Source organism: Oncorhynchus clarkii, chromosome 3 (genome assembly GCF_045791955.1).
Source record: "Oncorhynchus clarkii lewisi isolate Uvic-CL-2024 chromosome 3, UVic_Ocla_1.0, whole genome shotgun sequence".
Taxonomy (NCBI): Eukaryota; Metazoa; Chordata; class Actinopteri; order Salmoniformes; family Salmonidae; genus Oncorhynchus; species Oncorhynchus clarkii.
In genome coordinates, this window is record NC_092149.1 from 56,090,921 (window position 1) to 56,113,012 (window position 22,092).

The window sequence follows — 22,092 nt, forward strand, 5'->3', positions numbered from 1 at the left end:
TTTAGTGTTTTACGTATCGTAGACTCGTCAACAGAAATGTTAGCATGTCCCAGAGATTTCTGTAAATCTTTAGCTGACACTCTAGGATTATTCTTAACCTCATTGAGCATTCTGCGCTGCCACTCATAGGAAGAGTAGCAACAGTGCTCAACGTTCTCCATTTATAGACAATTTGTCTTACTGTGGACTGATGAACATCAAGGCTTTTAGAGATACTTTTGTAACCCTTTCCAGCTTTATGCAAGTCAACAATTATTGATCTTAGGTTTTCTGAGATCTCTTTTGTTCGAGGCATGGTTCACATCAGGTAATGCTTTTTGTGAGTGTTTTTTTATGGGGCAAGGAAGCTCTAACCAGCATCTCCAATCTCATCTCATTGATTGGAATCCAGGTTAGCTGACTCCTGACTCCAATTAGCTTGTATTGAAGTCATTAGCCTCATACTTTTTCCAACCTAGACTGTGAATGTTTAAATGATGTATTCAATATAGACAAGAAAAATACAATCATTTGTGTGTTAGTTTTCTATGTTTGTCTATTGTTGTCTTAGATGAAGATCCGATCGAATTTGATGACCAATTTATGCAGAAAACCCAAGTAATTCCAAAGGGTTCACATACTTTTTCTGGCCACTGTACGTGGCACCTTTGTGTATGTTAACATGCTACACTAGATACACTTATAAATGTGGATGACTGGGACATTTAGCTTTGGTTTATGATAGCAGTATTTCCCTCTTGGTGGGTCATCCATTTCAAAGCATTTTGACTGTTTCATAAACGTCTCTCCTCTCTCTCTCTGTCCAGTGCTCTGTATGTGGTAGATCTGAAGAAGTTCCGCAAGATAGCAGCAGGAGACCGACTGCGTGGCCAGTACCAAGCCCTGAGCCAGGACCCCAACAGTCTGTCCAACCTGGACCAGGTGAGAGGGGACATCACACACTTCTCTCTGTCTCAATGGCAGGACAACTACTGAGATACAATGACATCCCCGCAGCAGAGGATCTGTTTCCGCTTACCTTTTGACAATTCCGTCAGTAAATGTCTAATTACTATTCGTTGAAATGTAGAGTAAATGTTGGTTTTCATTCTGATAGGACCTGCCCAACAACATGATCCACCAGGTGGCCATCAAGTCCCTGCCCCAGGAGTGGCTTTGGTGTGAGACTTGGTGTGACAACGCATCCAAGACCACCGCCAAGACCATTGACCTGGTGGGTCTATTTTCTATCTATCTGACTGACTGACTGAGGAAGGGAATCTCATTACTAAGCCAGACATACTCTTACTGATGGAAATGTCTATCCCCCCCCCCCCCTGAATAGCAGCAAAGATATAGAAGTCTCCATCCTCTACCCCTGCAGGAAGCAAGAATAATCCTAGCTGATATTTACCAGCTAACATAGTCAAGAATAGAAGTGTCATTTACACATTCAATTCCACTGCTGTGAGCTGCAAAAAAAATATTATTATTTTAGTTTAGTTATGGGATTATATAGAGTAAAGTACATTTTTATACAGTAGCAGTTGACCGTCCTAGTGTGGCTTTATCAGTTACAACCTGACTGTCGTAGCAACTTCCGCATTGGGACTATAGCTGTGAGTCCACTTGCGCAAAGATGAGGCCATCATTTTCTTAGTCTATTCCGCAAGATCTTGTAAAATGTAGAAGTGCTAACAGCCTCCCATATTCATTTTTATTGAGGAAGAGCAGTTCACACTAAGTGCCAATATCCTTAGTATGCATTATCGAGTGTGACTCTTATGTAAAGTCCATGATTTTGACTCAGTTTTATTGCATATCCTCTTAGGCTCCATAACTTCTATCATCCATCCAGTAATGCTAATGTGTTTGGCATTTATCGGCTCTAAGTTTTTGTGACGACAGTAGAAAATATGGGAAATTGGTGTTATTTCCCCCATCTCCTAAACTAATTATGAGTACAGAGTGAAGAATTGGCTGTGGGAATATCTGACAGGCTCACAATGACTGGAAAGTGAAGCATACTATTTTCTGACCCTGAGACACCACTGGGCACCACCGATACATGAGAAAGACTAATGTCTCTTTAATGGAGAAGGAAATCGGATCAGCTTTAAATGGTAGCTGCAGACACCGGGGGGGGGGGGGGGGTCCATTGTTCTGGTGGAAGAAGTCATGACTGATGTGTGTGTCTGCGTTATCTGCAGTGTAATAACCCCAAAACCAAGGAGCCCAAGCTGTCGGCGGCCGTGAGGATTGTGCCCGAGTGGGCGGAGTACGACAACAAGATAAAACAGTTACTGAGAGACGTCCAGGAGCAGAAAGACAATGACCGAGCGACGCAGACGCAGAGCCCGATGCCTGCACCCTCCTCCTCTCCAGAGAAGACGGGTTAGTATACAGAGTCACTCAGTTTCTAGTCCCGTTATAGCTGCTCCCATACAGGAGAGAAGTCTCTGAACATATCAATCTATATCCCAATGGGCACAGATGCCAATTTGACATCCTATTCCACGTTGGTTTAACGTAACTTCATTGAAATGACATGGAAACAATGTTGATTCAACCGGTGTGTGCCCAGTGGGATGTGTGTATCCATTTATTTTTATCCCTTTCTTTTAGCTTTTTTGATGTAGTTTTCTCTACTTACTTACAGTTACATCAAATACAACCCAATGTCCTAACAGGTCTAAACTGTACCCGATAACAGCAGTCATTTCTCTTCCAGGCAGCGAGCGTGATGAACTCTAGCACCTGCCCACACTGCTGAAGAGGAGAGGGGCATATTTGCACCTAATTCTCCGATGAAGCTTGAAGACTACAAAGATGATGTACATTTCCCACAAACGTACCTAGCCAAGAAGTATTACGCCCTCCCTTTGAAAAGACAGAGACACGAGAATTATTATTATTTTTTTAAACGAAGGAGTCCTACGAAGGAAATCATTTGACGTAACCCTTTCTTGTGGTCTAATATAAACTTTATGGACAGTAGTTTGCTTCATGGTCTTGTCTTCTCTTATGTAAAGAAGTATAAAGGGTTAAGAGGTCACTGTTGGTGAAAGCCATTTGCAGTCTGTAAAAGGCATTTGAAATGATTGCACTGATACTGTATGCAAAGAATCAAATGAATACGGCTCATTCATAAGCTGACTTTGTGTTCTCTGTGCTCTGTTAAGATCGATCAGCTGACATTTTAATTTTTATATGACAACATTCTTAGCATTTTCGAGCACCAAGCCACATCTAAATTGCCTGGCAATGTAGGCTGCTAATGGGCCTTTTTAGTTTGTCTGTTATTGATTGGTGTGATATTGCCATTGACTTAAATGCCCATCAGCGCTTGGAGACAATGTTACATTTTGATAATTGATTTCTTGCACTACTTGCAAACCATTGCAATGGGGGCTCACGTGGCTCATATCTGTACATTAATGTGCTCTGCTGTATAGGGGATGTAATCAACACTACACACACTGTGGTCCGAGAGTCCCACAATTCGGTCTGTCTGACTGATTGCTTCACCAACCATTTCAAATCTCTGCCAAGTGATGCAATACTGCAAATGCTTTGTTGCCAGATAGGGATCACCTTTTCCTGTAATCACTGGGAGGACATAGATCTCAGCATTTCACTATCCATTTGCGAATATACGTACGTCACAGTAAGGTACAATCTCAAAGTTATCATTGTTTACATACCTTGTGTTTGTTGGTTAAAGTATGTATATTTTAGACTGCATTTTTCAATACCTTAATGTACAGCAAATCTTCTCAGGAATGAAATAGGTGGTGTTGATGCATTATCAAAACTCCTTTTACACCTGTCACTGTCTTGTCTTAACAGCCAATAGCTTGCTCTTAAAGTTCAGCTTTCACCTCAGTGTGTCAAATCAAGGTGTTTGTCTTTGTCAATTTCAGGTGTGATGAATAAAATCTCTTTGCTACCAAAACCTCATTATGTATATGAACTGCCATTGTGTCAGTGTGATTGATGGAGGTGTGATGTGTGCCCTGGCAGAGGTACAGAACATGCTTATGAATATGAATTCTAATATTACTTGTCTGAGAGAAAGTGTATTATTCTGATATTTTCAAACTGGTTATCACGACCCATTCTAATTCACTTGCAGTCTCTGCACTCCACAAACAGAATATTAGGTTATTGAGGTCACTGTGTGATGAGCCCCAACATCAAGTGTAACTCTATCGTGCCATTTCCCTTACATAAAGTCTCGTAGGCCTAAGTTGCTAGTCGGACATTCACTATTAAAATGTGTTCTTTACGGCCCGCAATGGAAACATGTTGAGTATTTTGCAGCTCGAGACCAATATCTAGGAGTTGATACATGCCGTGATATCGCAGACGCTGTTTGCTAATGCTCAGACAGCGACTCATGTCTCGGCAGACTATTTTGCAACGTAGCCTATTCATGACTCAGCCATAACCCTTGTAATTTATAACAGTAACACTGTCGTCGATATGTTCCCTGCCTTTGAGTCAGTATATTAAATAGCACCATCTTTGGTTTTACCCTTCTCTTCCTTGTCCTCCAGTGGGTGGCCTAGGCATATCCATTTTTGCCGCAGCGTGGGAGAATTCTAGAAGTGCACACTTCGGGAGACAGGAGAGATTTAAAAGCACGTTGTACCCTTTACAGTCAGCACTTGTATTTTGAGCAGTTCATATTTACATAAGTATTCAGACCCTTTGCTATGAGACTAAAACTTGAGCTCAGGTGCATCCTGTTTCCATTGATCCTCCTTGAGATGTTTCTACAACTTGAAGTCCACCTGCGGTGAATTCAATTGATTGGACATGATTTGGAAAGGCACACACCGGTCTATAGAAAGGTCCCACAGTTGACAGTGCATGTCAGGACAAAAACCAAGCCCAGGTTGTAGGGATTTTTTGCAAAGCTGAGACAGGATTCTGTCGAGGCACAGATGTGGGGCAGGGTACCAAAAAAGTTCTGCAGCATTGGTGGCCTCCATCATTCTTAAAAGGAAGAAGTTTGGAACAACCAAGACTTACTAGAGTTGGCCACCTGGCCAAACTGAGCAACCGGGGGAAGAGGGGCCTTGGTCATTGAGGTGACCAAGCACCCAATGGTCAGTCTGACAGAGCTCTAGAGTTCCTATGTGGAGCTGGGAGAACCTTCCAGAAGGACAACCATCTCTGCAGCACTCCACCAATCAGGCCTTTATGATAGAGTGGCCAGATGGCAGCCACTCCTCAGTAAAAGAGGAGGTGGCTACAGGTGTGCCAAGCTTGTAGCATCATACGCAAAAAGACTTGAGGCTGTAGTCGCTGCCAAAAGGAGCTGAATACTTACATAAGTGTTTTATTTTTAATAAATTAGCAAACATTTCTAAAATCCTGTTTTGCTTTGTCATTATTGGGTATTGTGTGTAGATTGAGGGAAAATCCCTTTTACAAAAGGCTGTAACGAAACAAAATGTGGAAAAAAAATCAAGGGGTCTGAATACTTTCTGAAGGCACTGTAAATGTATAAATGGGACATTACTGAATTCCAAAAGGAATGCCATGATACTATAAGCATAAATAGATCTTTATTTACAATTCGCAATGACTCCATTCATATAAAAATAGTACTGTATCTATGTACACATTAGGAATGGATACCAATTTTCAGTGTACACCACAAAAGGTGTAGTCGCTTTGGAATTAACCCAGAACTCAAATTGAAGATGGGAGTTGCTGCAAAGATTAAAAATGTTAAAAAAGTCAGAGTTGCATCAGAGAATGTAGCTCCAAAAACATATCATTCAACAGCAAAGACATCTTTAATCTGTTCAAGTTGTCTCAAACATGTCATGAAGGTAATTGTGCTCTCCCTGAACGAGAGAGAGGTTAAGCTACAACCATACTGGATGAATGCCCAGAAGCTCCTCTCTTAAGGCTCACTGGTAGTTGAATTTGAAGTTGAACTGTCCGGAGCTGAAGGGGTTAAAGCCCTGGAAACCACTGTGAAAGTTCTGATGGTGTCCACCCTGCTGGCTCTCTGGGTCCATGGGGTCCTCACCATTGTCAAACTTCTGCCTCATCTCTGTACAGGCACACAGACAGACACAGCAATGTTAACGCTGTTAACAGAGCAACAATAGACTGAGTGGAGGCATTCAGCGTTTTGAACCTGAAAGATCGAGAGCAGTTGAGAACCCTACGCATATTTGACAGGTGGCTAGTTTTTCATCCATATGACAGGAGACACCATTTGATATTCATTGAACGGGTAGGTAGACAGCACAGAGTCCTCCCAAACAATGTGACAAGAGTACTGCTAAATCAATACAACTAAAGCGCAAATTGAAGGTTTGACCATCTAGCACAGATGGTGATACATACAACATGCCCAAATAAATCCTAGAAGTATACTAAGTGACATTTTATATAGAATGTCATGAAAGTATTGATTGGCAGATGAAGGATAAACATTTCTACTGCGTTGAAAATGCACTAGAGAACTTGGGTCTGTACAGAGTGGTGCATGATGAACTCTGGGTTATCTGACCCTATACATCTGTCTGCTTCAGTCTTCATTGACATCTGGTTAGTGAACAGCTGCTGGGGGGGGGGGGGGGGGGGGAGTAAGCTCTGCCCATTGGACATTTACCTGGATCAGTGAGCACTTCCTTGGCCTGAACAATGTCAATGAACTTCTTCTCTGCCTTCTTCTTCTCCACAGGATCCTGGAAGTTGTCTGGGTGCCACTGCTGGGCCTGCTTCCTGTAGGCCTTTACGATCTCCTTCTTCTGGGCAGTCCTGCGACAGGGACAAACAGAGGTAATACAATTCTGTTCTCCTCGACAGTGTTCTACATGAGCTATGACTAGCAGAGCACCCCAGTCCCGACCAGCATAGCAGTTTGTAATGCACCTCTTAATGCCCAGGATCTTGTAGTAGTCTCTCTTCTGGGACTGTTTGAGGAGGCGCTGTGCTTTCTCAAGCCCTTCCTTGATCTGCCGGTCATTCTCACTGTGCTCGCGGGCAGTCTCATAGTCCTTGATAGCTGCAGAGAGAGTAAAGCCCCATAAATAACCTGTAATATGTGTGTATTCAATTGGGGGGGGGGGGGGGGGTCTATACAATACCCCCATTATTTTTGCAGTACCGAAGTCTGGTTCTGGTGATTAACCAGGTATGTATAATACGCTGTCTCGTCAAACCCAATCATCTTAAGTTCAGTGTGCTGTGCATCGATTCCAGCAGCCTGTGTGGACTAGAAGGTGGCGTGTGGTGGTTGAAGGCAGCCGTACTCTGTGAGGCGGACGGGCGGGCGGCTGGGCGAGAGGGAGGATTTAAGAGATGCTGCGGTTTACTGCGCCCTGTGGAGCCTGACAGTTTAAAAGCCCACATGACGAGTCTGTGATGCTACCACCCACCCGCCGCTCTCGGTGTTCACGCCTAAGCAGATAAAGTGCCTTAATGACAATTTACGCCTCCTTTGCTGCCCAGTCAACATCCCCTGCGGTTGCTAGGCTGGTGTTTAGGAGATGGAGCCCTGGTGCGGGTAGCGCGCGCAGTTCCGACTGCCCAGATCGCCTGTGGCTACATGGAAGCTGCCTGAGCCGCATCGCAGCCAGCCACACATCCACGCTATTTATACACCGCAAAGACACTCACCACACAAACACACCTCCGAGGCTAAGAGGGAGCTTTCTAAATCACCCGATTGTTTTGGAACAATTCCATTCACACTTTCCTCCTTTTAAAAATTTACTATTTCAAGTCTACATCCATGACTAGCCTTTCAACAATTTGTCATGAGAATTGTTGGTAGTGAGAATTGTTGGTCTAGCGTAGCAGTAGGATTTGGAAGTACACACCTACACTGTAGCAACAACTCCAGAGACCACAGGTAAGACTTGGCAAAGTGTTAAGGTCCCTTCCGTTTGGATCGGTACAGATGGCACCACTGAGCCTGTGTTTGTGAGTGTGTGAGTGTGTTGGCTCTGCCACCACTGAATTGCTAGTGGCTTGATTAACGAGGTGCTGTGCAGCCTGGGAGGCAGCAGAGCTGTATATCACTCCAGGTTTTGCTTACTGCTTACTAGGGTCCAGATCAGAGGGGAAATTGCTCCCTCTGCATTTATAATACTATTGCATCACTTTGAGCTGACTAAATCACTGTTGAACAGAAAACTTAAAGTTAGTACATATTTTTCCTCCCATCCTTTTTCAAAATTGTAGTAGCAATGTGTCTAACAAATAATTGCTTTTCATAGACTATAGATGAACGTTACTCCAATAGTAAAACAGTGCCCTCTAGTTTTATCCTTCAGAATAATTCAGTCTACAAAGCCTCAACACCACTCCAAAAAAACTGAAGCCAAGACCATGTTGAACAGCAAACCTGACAAGATTCCACTGTTCAGCATGTTGTATGGACAGACTCATCTATGTCAGGAAAAAGTAAGATGCAATTAGAGAAGAGGTGAGTTCCTCCCATTCAAATGTAAAAGTGCTTTAAACACTGGAAAGAGCACTATATACAGTGAATTCGGAAAATATTCAGACCCCTTCCCTTTTTCCACATTGTAAAGTTACAGCCTTACTCTAATATATATATACACAGTGCCTTGCGAAAGTATTCGGCCCCCTTGAACTTTGCGACCTTTTGCCACATTTCAGGCTTCAAACATAAAGATATAAAACTGTATTTTTTGTGAAGAATCAACAACAAGTGGGACACAATCATGAAGTGGAACGACATTTATTGGATATTTCAAACTTTTTTAACAAATCAAAAACTGAAAAATTGGGCGTGCAAAATTATTCAGCCCCTTTACTTTCAGTGCAGCAAACTCTCTCCAGAAGTTCAGTGAGGATCTCTGAATGATCCAATGTTGACCTAAATGACTAATGATGATAAATACAATCCATCTGTGTGTAATCAAGTCTCCGTATAAATGCACCTGCACTGTGATAGTCTCAGAGGTCCGTTAAAAGCGCAGAGAGCATCATGAAGAACAAGGAACACACCAGGCAGGTCCGAGATACTGTTGTGAAGAAGTTTAAAGCCGGATTTGGATACAAAAAGATTTCCCAAGCTTTAAACATCCCAAGGAGCACTGTGCAAGCGATAATATTGAAATGGAAGGAGTATCAGACCACTGCAAATCTACCAAGACCTGGACGTCCCTCTAAACTTTCAGCTCATACAAGGAGAAGACTGATCAGAGATGCAGCCAAGAGGCCCATGATCACTCTGGATGAACTGCAGAGATCTACAGCTGAGGTGGGAGACTCTGTCCATAGGACAACAATCAGTCATATATTGCACAAATCTGGCCTTTATGGAAGAGTGGCAAGAAGAAAGCTATTTCTTAAAGATATCCATAAAAAGTGTTGTTTAAAGTTTGTCACAAGCCACCTGGGAGACACACCAAACATGTGGAAGAAGGTGCTCTGGTCAGATGAAACCAAAATTGAACTTTTTGGCAACAATGCAAAACGTTATGTTTGGCGTAAAAGCAACACAGCTTATCACCCTGAACACACCATCCCCACTGTCAAACATGGTGGTGACAGCATCATGGTTTGGGCCTGCTTTTCTTCAGCAGGGACAGGGAAGATGGTTAAAATTGATGGGAAGATGGATGAGCCAAATACAGGACCATTCTGGAAGAAAACCTGATGGAGTCTGCAAAAGACCTGAGACTGGGACGGAGATTTGTCTTGCAACAAGACAATGATCCAAAACATAAAGCAAAATCTACAATGGAATGGTTCAAAAATAAACATATCCAGGTGTTAGAATGGCCAAGTCAAAGTCCAGACCTGAATCCGATCGAGAATCTGTGGAAAGAACTGAAAACTGCTGTTCACAAATGCTCTCCATCCAACCTCACTGAGCTCGAGCTGTTTTGCAAGGAGGAATGGGAAAAAAATTCAGTCTCTCGATGTGCAAAACTGATAGAGACATACCCCAAGCGACTTACAGCTGTAATCGCAGCAAAAGGTGGCGCTACAAAGTACTAACTTAAGGGGGCTGAATAATTTTGCACGCCCAATTCTTCAGTTTTTGATTTGTTAAAAAAGTTTGAAATATCCAATAAATGTCGTTCCACTTCATGATTGTGTCCCACTTGTTGTTGATTCTTCACACAAAAAAAACAGTTTTATATCTTTATGTTTGAAGCCTGAAATGTGGCAAAAGGTGGCAAAGTTCAAGGGGGCCGAATACTTTCACAAGGCACTGTATATATATATATTTTTTTATCCTTATCGACACACAACACCCCATAATGATGAAGCGAAAACAGGTTTAGGAATGTTTGCAAATGTATTAAATAAAAAACAAAATACCTTACAAGTATTTATACCCTTTGCGATGAGACTCGAAATTGAGCTCAGGTTCATTCGGTTTCAATTGATCATCTATGAGGAGGTTTCTACAACTTGATTGGAGTCCACCTGTGTTAAATTCAAAAGATTGGACATGATTTGGAAAGGCACACACACGCACGTCTATATCAGGTCCCACAGTTGACAGTGCATGTCAGAGCAAAAACCAAGCCATGAGGTTGAAGGAATTGTCCGTAGAGCTCCAAGACAGGATTGTGTCAAGGCACAGATCTGGGGAAGGGTACCAACAACAATTCTGCAGCATTGAAGGTCCCCAAGAACACAGTGGCCTCAATCATTCTTAAGTGGAAGAATTTTAGAACCACCAACAACCTTAGAGCTGACCACCAAGCAAAACTGAGCAATAGGGGGAATAGGGCCTTGGTCAGGGAGGTGACCATAAACCTGATGATCACTGACAGAGCTCCTGAGTTCCTATGTGAAGATGGGACAACCATCTCTGCAGCACTCAACCAATCAGGCCTTGATGGCAGGGTGGCCAGACATAAACCACTCCTCAGTAAAAGGGCACATGAGTTCACCAAAAGGCACCTAAAGACTCTCGAAACAAGATTCTCTGGTCTGATGAAACCGAGATTCAACTCTTTGACCTGAACGCCAAGCGTCACGTCTGGAGGAGACCTGGCACAATCCCTTTGGTGAAGTGTCGGTGGCAGCATCATGCTGTGGGGATGTTTCAGCAGCAGGGACTGGGAGACTAGTCAGGATTGAGGGAAAGATGAACAGAGCAAAGTACAGAGAGATCCCTCATAATAAAATAAAAAACCTGCTCCAAAGCGCTCAGACTTGGGTGAAGGTTCACCTTCCAACAGGACAATGACCCTAAGCAGAGTAAAGACAACGCAGGATTGGCTTCGGGACACGTTTCTGGATGTCCTTGAGTGGCCCAGCCAGAGCCCAGGTATGAACCCTATCTAACATCTCTAGAGAGACTGAAAATAGCTGTGCAGCGACGCTCCCATCCAACCTGAGAGGATCTGTCGAGAAGAATGGGAGAAACTCCCCAAATACAGGTGTGCTAAGCTTGTAGCGTCATACCCAAGAAGACTCTAGGCTGAATACTGAATAGTTATGTAAAGGTCAGGTTGAAGTCAGAAGTTTACATACACCGTAGCCAAAGACATTTAAACTCAGTTTCACTATTCCTGACATTTAATCCTAGTAAATATTCCCCGTTTTAGGTCAGTTAGGATCACCACTTTATTTTACGAATCTGAAATGCCAGAATAATTGGATTTATTTCAGCTTTTATTTCTTTCATCACATTCCCAGTGGGTCAGAAGTTTACATACACTCAATTAGTATTTGGTAGCATTGCCTTTAATGGTTTCACTTGGGACAAACGTTTCAGGTAGCCTTCCACAAGCTTCCCACAATAAGTTGGCTGAATTTTGGCCCATTCCTCCTGACAGAGCTGGTATAACGAAGTCAGGTTTGTAGGCTTCCTTGCTCGCACACGCTTTTTCAGTTCTGCCCACACATTTTCTATGGGATTGAGGTCAGGGCTTTGTGATGGCCACTCCCAACACCTTGACTTTGTTGTCCTTAAGCCATTTTGCCACAACTTTGGAAGTATGCTTGGGGTCATTGTCCATTTGGAAGACCCATTTGCGACCAAGCTTTAACTTCCTGATTGATGTCTTGAGATGTTGCTTCAATATATCCACAATTTTCCTTCCTCGTGAAGCCACCTATTTTGTGAAGTGCACCAGTCCCTCCTGCAGCAAAGCACCCCCACAACATGATGCTGCCACCCCCGTGCTTCACAGGTGGGATGGTGTTCTTTGGCTTGCAAGCCTCCCCCTTTTTCCTCCAAACATAACGATGGTCATTATGACCAAACAGTTCTATTTTTGTTGTTGCATTTCTCCAAAAAGTAAGAGCTTTGTCCCCAAACGCAGTTGCAAACCCTAGTCTGGCTTTTTTATGACGGTTTTGGAGCAGTGGCTGAGCGGCCTTTCAGGTTATGTCAATATAGGACTCGTTTAACTGTGGATATAGATACTTTTGTACGCGTTTCCTCCAGCATCTTCATAAGGTCCTTTGCTGTTCTGGGATTGATTTACACTTTTCGCACCAAAGTTCATCCATCTCTAGGAAACAGAACACGTCTCCTTCCTGAGCAGTATGACGGCTGCGTGGTCCCATGGTGTTTATTCTTGCATACTATTGTTTGTACAGATGAACGTGGTACCTTCAGGTGTTTGGAAATTGCTCCTAAGGATGAACCAGACTTGCGGAGGTCTACAATTTCTTTTCTGAGGTTTTGGCTGATTTCTTTTGATTTTCCCATGATGTCAAGCAAAGAGGCACTGAGTTTGAAGGTAGGCCTTGAAATACATCCACAGGTACACCTCCTATTGACTCAAATGATATAAATTAGCCTATCAGAAGCTTCTAAAGCCATGACATCCTTTCCTGGAATTTTCCAAGCTGTTTAAAGGCACAGTCAATTTAGTGCATGTAAACTTCTGACCCACTGGAATTGTGATAGTGAATTACAAGTGAAATAATCGGTCTTTTATTTTCAACGATTGTTGGAAAAATGACTTGTGTCATGCAAGTAGATGTCCTAACCGACTTGCCAAAACCATAGTTTGTTAACAAGACATTTTTGAAGTTGAAAAACTAGTTTTAAATGACTCCAACCTAAGTGTATGTAAACTCCAACTATGTATGCATGTATACACAATTCTTTTTTTGTAAATTATGGGGTATTGTATGTAGATTGAGGGAAGAAAAATAAACTAATTCATCCATTTTAGAATAAGGCTGTAATGCAACAAAATGTGGAACAAGTCCAGGGGTTTCAATACTTTCCGAATGCACTGTAAATTATGCACTGTAAAGCCATTGAATTATTACAAATGAATTAGATATTACCTTCCTCGTACTGTTCATCCAGTAGGTAGGCCTCTGCTCTGTCCTTCAACACATTCACATTCTGAGGGTCAGACTGAAGGACCTCACTGCACACTGTGATGGCTCTGCTTACATCCTGCTGCTCCTGAACAAGGACACGAAGGGACATGCTCAAACTACAAAACCAAACTCAGACAAAAGACGTCTACATTTCATTAGTAATTCAAAAAAAACTTATGGTCCTGTCAAATCTGCATTAGACAGATAGTCATACCTGTGCCAGACAGTGGCAGATGCGCTCCTTTGCATGGTGCGAGTACTGGGGAACATTTGGCTCAGTCTTAATCACGGACTCGTATTTACTCACTGCATCTCCATACCTACACGTGGGTTTGGGGTAAAATAGGAGTCTTAGTGACATCTTGCCGACAACCTTCGCCGAGAATATCACCACACACCCAGACCTACAGTACCAGTCAAAAGTTTGGACACGCCTACTCATTCAAGGGTTTTTCTTAATTTGGACTATTTTCTACATTGTCGAATAATAGTGAAGACATCAATGCTATGAAATAACATATGGAATCATGTTGTAACCAACAAAAAGTGTTAAACAAAACATTTTATATTTGAGATTCTTCAAAGTAGCCACCCTTTGCCTTGATTACAGCTTTGCACACTCTTGGCATTCTCTCAACCAGTTTCATGAGGTAGTCACCTGGAATGCATTTCAATTAACAGGTGTGCCTTGTTAAAAGTTACATTTGTGGAATTTCTTTCCTTCTTAATACGTTTGAGCCAATTAGTTGTGTTGTGACCATGTAGGGGTAGTATACAGAATATTTGGTAACGAGACCAAGTCCTTATTATGGCAAGAACATCTCAAATAAGCAAAGAGAAATTACAGTCCATCATTACTTATAAAACATGAAGGTCAGTCAATCTAGAACATTTCAAGAACTTTGAAAGTTTCTTTAAGTGCAGTGGCAAAAACCAAGCGTTATGATGAAACTGGCTCTCAACTGGCCACAGGAAAGGAAGACCCAGAGTTACCTCTGCTGCAGAGGATAAGTTAATTAGAGTTAACAGCATATCAGATTGCAGCTACAATAAATGCTTCAGAGTTCAAGTAACAGACACATCTCAACTGTTCAAAGGAGACTGAATCAGGCCTTCATGGTCAACTTGCTGCAAAGAAACCAATAAGAAGAAGAGACTTGTTTGGGCCAAGAAACACAAACAATGGACATTAGACAGGTGGAAATCTGTCCTTTGGTTCCAACCGCCGTGTCTTTGTGAGACGCAGAGTAGGTGAGCGGATGATCTCTGCATGTGTGGTTCCCACTGTGAAGCAAGGAAGAGGTGGTGTGATGGTGCTTTGCTGGTGACAGTGTCGGTGATTTATTTAGAATTCAAGGCACACTTAACCAGCATGGCTACCACGGCATTCTGCTGCGATACACCATCCCATCTGGTTTGCGCTTAGTGGGACTATCATCCAGGCTGTGTAAGGGCTGTTTGACCAAGAAGGAGAGTGATGGAGTGCTGCATCAGATGACCTCCACAATAACCCAATTGAGATGGTTTGGAATGAGTTGGTGCACAGAGTGAAGGAAAAGCAGCCAACAAGTGCTCAACATATGTGGGAACTCCTTCAAGACTGTTGGAAAATAATTCCTCATAAATCTGGTTGAGAGAATGCCAAGAGTGTGCAAAGCTGTAATCAAGGCAAAGGGTGGCTACTTTGAAGAATATAAAACATTTTGATATGCTTAACACTTTTTTGGTTACTACATGATTCCAGATGTGTTATTTCATAGTTTTTATGTCTTCACTATTATTCTACAATGTAGAAAATAGTAAAAATATTTTAAAAACTTCAAATTTTTGACTGGTACTGATGATGCTAAATGTGATGTCAGATCCATTTAGAGAGAGTCTGCTTTTAATAGCTTATTGGGGGAGAGGATATGTATGAGAGGAGAAATAAATCGTTTATAGGATACACACAGTATCTACAATGGATGTGTTCTCTGATGATCCAAGGGTATATTATTAATACACACACACACAGGAAGACAGGGACAAACACAGGGACACACACACAGACACAGACAGCGACACAGACAGCGACACAGACAGCGACAGACAGCGACACAGACAGCGACACAGACAGCGACACAGACAGAGACACAGAGACAGAGGGAGACAGAGACGGACACAGAGACAGAGACGCACACAGAGACAGAACAACAGACAGAGACACAGAGAGAGACACGGAGAGAGACACGGAGAGAGAGAGAGACAGAGAGAGACACGGACACAGACAGAGACGGACACAGACAGAGAGAGACACAGAGACAGAGAGACACAGAGAGACAGAGACAGAGACACAGACACAGAGAGAGACACAGAGAGACACAGAGAGAGACAGACACAGACACAGACAGAGAGAGACACAGACACAGAGAGAGACACAGAGAGACACAGAGAGAGACAGACACAGACACAGACAGAGAGAGACACAGACACAGAGAGAGACACAGACAGAGACAGACACAGCGACACACAGACACAGAGAGAGACACAGAGAGAGACAGACACAGCGACACACAGACACAGCGACACACATCGACACACAGACACAGCGACACACAGACACAGCGACACACAGACACACACAGACAGCGACACACAGACAGCGACACACAGACAGCGACACACAGACAGCGACACACAGACACAGCGACACACAGACACAGCGACACACAGACAGCGACACACAGACAGCGACACACAGACAGCGACACACAGACAGCGACACACAGACAGCGACACACAGACAGCGACACACAGACAGCGACACACAGACAGCGACAGACAGACAGCGACAGACAGGGAGAGAGGGACAAGCCAGACAGACACAGGGACACACAGACAGCGACACACACGCAGACAGAGGGACAACGACACAGACAGAGACAGCGACACAGACAGAGACACACACACACAGGGAGAGAGGGACAAACCAGACAGACAGGGACACACACGCAGACAGACGGACAGGGACACGGACACACACGGACACACACACGGACACACACACGGACACACACACGGACACACACCTCTGCTGCTGGATCAACTCCTCTGCAGACTGGATGTGTTTGTTGAGCTTCTTGACTTGTTTGTAGTGGCTGTAACACTGTTCATGGTCTGGGTCCAGCTTCAGACATTCTCGAACCTCACTGGAGACAGAGAGGAAACACCCAGAAGAACCAGTCAGGTATCCTCTCAATGAATTACATCTAGGGATGTTACTTTTGGACAAAGCTGCGTGTGTGTCAATCTCACATTCACAGACAGTCTTACTTGAGGGACATTTCGTGGTCACCCAGGTGGTAGTAGATGGTGCTGAGTTTGTAGAAGGCCTGGGTGTTGTCACTCTTCAGTTTGGAGGCAGCCGTCAGGTCACTGATGGCCTTGCCCATCTCGCCCATCTGGATGAAGCACTCTGCCCGCAGCTCTCTAGAGCTGACGTCCCACACACACGTCTGGCAGGGAAACAGTACAGCTCAATGTGTGTCAACAGATTTGGTATAATGTTATGTTATGTTCTAACAGAACAGCCACAGATTATAGTGTACTAGCAAGACTTGCTTTATCTCTGACATTAGGAGTTGAGTCAGGTGTGCCACTCACTTCAATAATTAGGTCCAGTTGGGCAGCAGCGGTGATGTAATCCTTGCGGTCAAAGTTAGCCCGTGACTGAGTCACCCACCTCTGGATTTCATCAGATTTCTTGAGACGACTTTGGGCCTCCTTCTCATCTTTGTCACTAGGGTTCGAATTGAGCTGGAAGAGAGAACCATTCCTTTTAACCAGTAAAAAAGGGAAGGAAGCACACCAGATACTACAGCCTATTTACCAGACTATTTACCAGACTATTTACCTACCTATTTACCTACCTATTTACTTGAAAAAAAAGTAACATTCCTTGAAAGGATGAACCCACTATTGCAAATACACTTCAAATAACACTAATTCTTAAAAGCTTTTACCCATCACTCCTCCCTGTACTTACAGTCCAGATCCCTGAACCCATTATTCACCAGCATAGTGCTCATTATCGCCATGATAGCAATCTTAGTTAATGGGACATACTTTACAAATAGACTTGGCTATCCTATGAGGATTTCCTGCTAGCTCAGCCCTAAGCAGGGGAGTGATGAATAAGTGTGATGCGTTACAGCATGCCTGTGTAGTAAACTGCTGAAGCAGCAGGATAGCATGCACCTCTAGCCAGTTGTCCACAACATACTGGCAAAATATGGCACACATAAAACTGTACAGGTCCAAATGCATATTGCCCTCCAGCTATGACTCAGTGCCGCGCAATAGCATAGACTTCAATTATGGAACTTTCCACACCTTGAGCGGTCTCTTAAAATCTACTTCTACTAGCGTTTTAAAAACCAGCATTACATTGTGTCTGGGAAGTGTCCTTGAATACATCATTTTAAGCCAAACCAAAAAACACTCTCAATCCTGCTATTCTACATTGTAATAAAGTACATTATTTTGCATAGTGTTCCTCATTGCGTCCCCTCCCAGTATGTGAAGAGGGATGTGTAAATGACAAAGGCCCAAGGGGCTGCAGACCCAGGACAATACCTAAGGTGACAAGTGACTGACATTCAAACTCTACTGCTAGAAGAATTAGGCGACTTCAACATTTCCACTGCGTATACCTACCCACTTAATGGAGTCAAATCATTAAAAGTAGAACTGCAAGGGCATTTATGTCTTCTGGCAATGTTATGAGGCTCCGGGCATAACTGTAACACTAATGGAAAATCTATCAGTGATTTTCACTCTTCATCCTTAAAAAATGGGCACCTGAAAACTATCCCCGATGGGCAAGAGGAGAGATGACTAGACATCCAATTAAGCTTGGTTTGTACATTGTGTTCAGTAGGACAGACAATTTCACATTTCCAATGTTAATTTGGCTTATTGAATGTCTGATATAAATGATAAAAATACCAGGCCATCTAATTTCATAACTGTATTTCATTATCCTTATTCCTGTTCAGGTAGGCATTGTTAAATCTTAGCCTTAGGCTATTTGCCAATTAATATGGCAAACAACAAAGCCAGTATCTACAGTATCGCAAGTGCATTAGGTTGATCTGAATAATTTTGTTGTTGTTGAGGGATGTACTGTAGATGGAGCTGTTTCCACTGGTCAATACTGACATCTCCTGGCTGCTACTCCTTGTAGTCACCAGTGGTGTAAAGTACTTAAGTAAAAATACTTTAAAGTACTACTTAAGTAGTATCTGTACTTTATTGTTTATATTTGACTACTTTTACTTCACTACATTCCTAAATAAAATAATGTACTTTTTACACCATACATTTTCCCCTGACACCCAAAAGTACTCAATACATTTTGACAGGAAACTGGTCCAATTCACACACTTATCAAGAGAACATCCCTTGTCATCCCTACTGCTTTTGATCTGGAGGACTCACTAAACACAAATGCTTCATTTGGTAATTAATGTTGGAGTGTTGGAGTGTGCCCCTGGCTATCCGCCAATCAATAACAAAATTATGCCGTCTGGTTTGCTTAATAAGGAATTTGAAATGGTTTATACTTAAGTACATTTTAGCAATTCCATTTCTTTTTGATACTTGAGTAAAAAAGTATTTGGTTTTAAATATACTCAAGTATGACAATTGTGTACTTTTTCCACCACTGCAAGTCACTTCCAGTGAGATGGTTACAGTATGTTGCCATTACTTACAACTTTCTTAAAGTCGCTCTCTGCTTCATCTAGTCTCCCCTGCTTCAGGAGTAGATTGCCTCTCTGAAGTCTTGCCTGTTGGAAGAGTGAGAGACGAGATAAGAGCGCGTTTGATCTTAATCAAATTTACTTTAGTTAGTCTTCCTCTAGTCGAAAAAGACTTTAAAACACATTAACAGTAAACTACTGTTAATAAACATTTCAAGCATACACTGACATTGAAACTGTAAGACAAACACTCTTCCTCTTATGTTTCTGCTGCTAAAAGTAGACAGTGGACTCACCGATGTGAAGTCTGGTTTGAGTTCAATGACTTTGCTCAGATCCGGCAGAGCAGATTTAGATTTGCCCATGGCCAGGTAGACTGTCGCTCTCCTGTAGTAGGCCATGTAGTTCTTTGGATCCCCATCTGAACATGATCAAACACAGGCAATGACAACACACATACACATATATACATACACACACATACATACATACATACATACATACATATATATATATTAAACAAATTATAAAATATTATTATAAAATATCTGTTAATCATAAAACCCTTTTTACTTTAAAAAGTAAACATGAATATTCAGTTTGATTTTACTGTCAACAATGTAAACCCTTCAGTACTGACCAATAGCAGCATGGAAATGAGAGAGTGCATCAGCCAGCTGTCCAGCAGCAAGGAGTTTCTTCCCCATCTCCAAATGGTTCTCCAAACTTCCATCCTTGCCACATACCCCTGAAACCAAGGAGAATGTCATCCAAAATGTAAGTAACCACGATTCGTGCATATTACAGTATTTCCACCTCGTAGCTAGTCTTCCATTGCCTTGTGATTTGATACAAAGTGGCTAGGTAGCTACTTCACTGATGATTATGGTGACCGCTTAGGTGCTTTTGGCAACTCGGGTGTATTTACATACAATTGAAAACAACGCTAGTGTATTAGGTTGCACAAAAACAGTCCATTGGACGCCAGATGTTAAATACAATGACTTCCATCAATCACGTGACACCATTCATTCCTATGCGAGGACTCAATAGCGCATTGAAGATAAATGAAGTCGGTTTAGTTATAACAAAGATAGACGGTGTGTCGTTTCAATTGGAAACAAATGAGTCAGTGAGCAGAACAAGCAAGGAGGTGGGCAGAGCCAAGCATGAGCTAGCGAGATCCTATTGGTGCGTTCTAGCATGTATTTGCATATTTCCGTTAGGGAACACCCACTCTGCCAAGTGCGCGTGTGCAATAAAGCAATTCACCTTTGCACTCCTAAACACCACCATTGTTTAAACTTTGGCAACGGGTAAAGTCTACAAAGCTTAGTTCACAACAGATTTTAGTTTTGAGAACATAAAACTGTATTGGGATCAAATGTTTCAATGATGAGAAAATTAGCAGAATGTCAGACAAAATCAATGTCTTTCCATCTTCTCCCACTGCCGGCCACTGGGCTTCCTCTCACTACCATGAGTGGAACCGTTAAGCGGATACTTCACATTTATATAGCCGGTGAATTATCTGTCTTGTTTTATTTGTGAGAAGGCATCTCATGGAAGAATTTATATCCACAACTTGAGTTACTCCAGGAAATGATGTTGCAGGCTAGCTCAGTGCTGCCCACTAAGAATGCAACTTTCCGTTCACTATAATAGGGCTGCTTTCTGCTAACAATGCCTGCAGTACAGCCAGCAGTCGGCCTAGAACTACCATGGCTTCAATGAGGGGGCATTAAGTTAAAAACAACTCCGTCTCAATTTTACTGTACCGGTGGGCAGGACGGTTGGTTATTATGAGGGGGGAAATTTGAGACAATATCTAAAGGATCGTATTATTAAAACACTTTCCAAATGTGGGTCTGGACCATTTTTGGTTGGTTTTTATGAGGGGGAAATGAGTCTAAAAGTCCCCCACAAGTCAATTATTTTTGTCCACATATGGCGCACGTGCAGTACTTTGATTTTGGCATGAGGTCAGCAGAGAGGACGTGGGAATACAACAGACCCACGTTTGGAAAGTACGTTAAATAATACGATCATTTGTATCAAATTCCCCCGTCATAATGACCAACAGTCCCGCCCACCGGTACAGTAAGTTTAAATATAAGTGTATTTCAACTTCTGGCGGACTGTTTGTGCAACACAACTGAAAGCAACGCTAGTGTATGTAAATACACCCGCGTTGCTAAAAGCAACTTAAGGCAGCTGTGAAAGTAGCAACATTGTTGCCATGTAAATACAACTCCGTGGTGTAACGTTAGCAAGCCAGGTACCTAGCTAGCAAACAAACGTACTGTATGTACGCAAATGCCAACACAAATGATGGAATACATGAAGCACATGCTGTTGTTAACCGTTAGCCTTACAAACTAGCTATCTCCCGTGAAACTCAATCCGGCAACCTAGCTAGTTACCTACTCTAGCTAGTATACTTGTAGTTACTGTCTGTAGGGCAGGTTACTGAACCTGGTAGCATACCTGTAATAAAACATAGGTTGAAATCCATTGTCTGAGAAGGCTTACCTTCGTATCGCAGGTCAATCAAAACAAGAAAAAAAGGAACATAACTTAAAATGTTGTGCACAACTGGGTTTATTGCAACCATAATGTAACTGTCTATAGTTCTTAGAAATAAAGGAAAATACTACCTACGACAATTCAAACTCTCACGAAACACTTGACAGTCCCATTTTTAGCTAGATGACAGCTAGCGTTACTCAGTTAACCAACCAGACATAAAGCGAGTCCACCGGTCGTGGGTTGCTCTGATTGGGCCATTTGTTGGAAAACTCCGCCCCCCACTGTTCGTTCAACGGAGTCGAGCCACGGCAGCACAAAAGTAAGCAGTAAGTGCGTGTCATTCAGTGAAGGGCCAGAGGCTAGTATGAAAAAGCATTTATCTAGCTGTAGTCATGTTCAGTCACGGTTTTGAATAAAAGGCTCAGCCAACAATTAAATATTTGTCTCTGCTGTAGCCTAAACTGATGATGATGCTTATTGATACGGGGTGCAATGGAAATCAAGTACGATATAGGTTAGGTAGTGT

The 22,092-nt window shown here is 42.6% G+C and overlaps 2 protein-coding genes across 5 annotated transcripts in view; one reads left to right on the forward strand and one right to left on the reverse strand.

Moving 5' to 3' along the window:
• Positions 1–3,939, forward strand: part of LOC139399395 (UDP-glucose glycoprotein glucosyltransferase 2) — a 42,751-nt gene extending 38,812 nt beyond the window's left edge. For all 4 annotated transcript variants that reach the window (XM_071144822.1, XM_071144801.1, XM_071144810.1 and 1 more), the window contains 4 exons: positions 807–921; positions 1,097–1,213; positions 2,190–2,373; positions 2,711–3,939. In XM_071144822.1, coding sequence (XP_071000923.1) covers positions 807–921; positions 1,097–1,213; positions 2,190–2,373; positions 2,711–2,733 — 439 coding nt within the window. In that variant the 3' untranslated portion in view covers positions 2,734–3,939. The remainder of the gene's footprint in view (positions 1–806; positions 922–1,096; positions 1,214–2,189; positions 2,374–2,710) is intronic.
• A 1,361-nt stretch (positions 3,940–5,300) lies between these two features.
• LOC139399421 (DnaJ (Hsp40) homolog, subfamily C, member 3a) lies at positions 5,301–21,813 on the reverse strand. The gene is made up of 12 exons (XM_071144832.1): positions 21,570–21,813; positions 19,678–19,785; positions 19,334–19,458; positions 19,050–19,124; positions 16,939–17,091; positions 16,609–16,790; positions 16,365–16,484; positions 13,511–13,616; positions 13,258–13,381; positions 6,883–7,015; positions 6,620–6,768; positions 5,301–6,052 (listed from the first exon to the last, which is right to left on the reverse strand). Exons 1-12 carry the CDS (start codon positions 21,649–21,651, stop codon positions 5,907–5,909), a joined length of 1,503 nt encoding a protein of 500 aa, XP_071000933.1. The 5' UTR covers positions 21,652–21,813; the 3' UTR covers positions 5,301–5,906.
• Between the last annotated feature and the right edge of the window lie 279 nt (positions 21,814–22,092).

What these genes read in the sequence shown, in the direction of transcription:
- LOC139399421 (XM_071144832.1), bottom strand. Translation starts at nt 21,651, where the DNA reads ATGGTTGCAATAAACCCAGTTGTGCACAACATTTTAAGTTATGTTCCT. An exon ending in TCAAACCAGACTTCACATCG is followed by an intron (nt 19,125 to 19,333) that starts GTGAGTCCACTG and finishes CTCTTCCAACAG; the next exon opens with GCAAGACTTCAGAGAGGCAA. An exon ending in GAGTTGATCCAGCAGCAGAG is followed by an intron (nt 13,617 to 16,364) that starts GTGTGTGTCCGT and finishes ACCCACGTGTAG; the next exon opens with GTATGGAGATGCAGTGAGTA.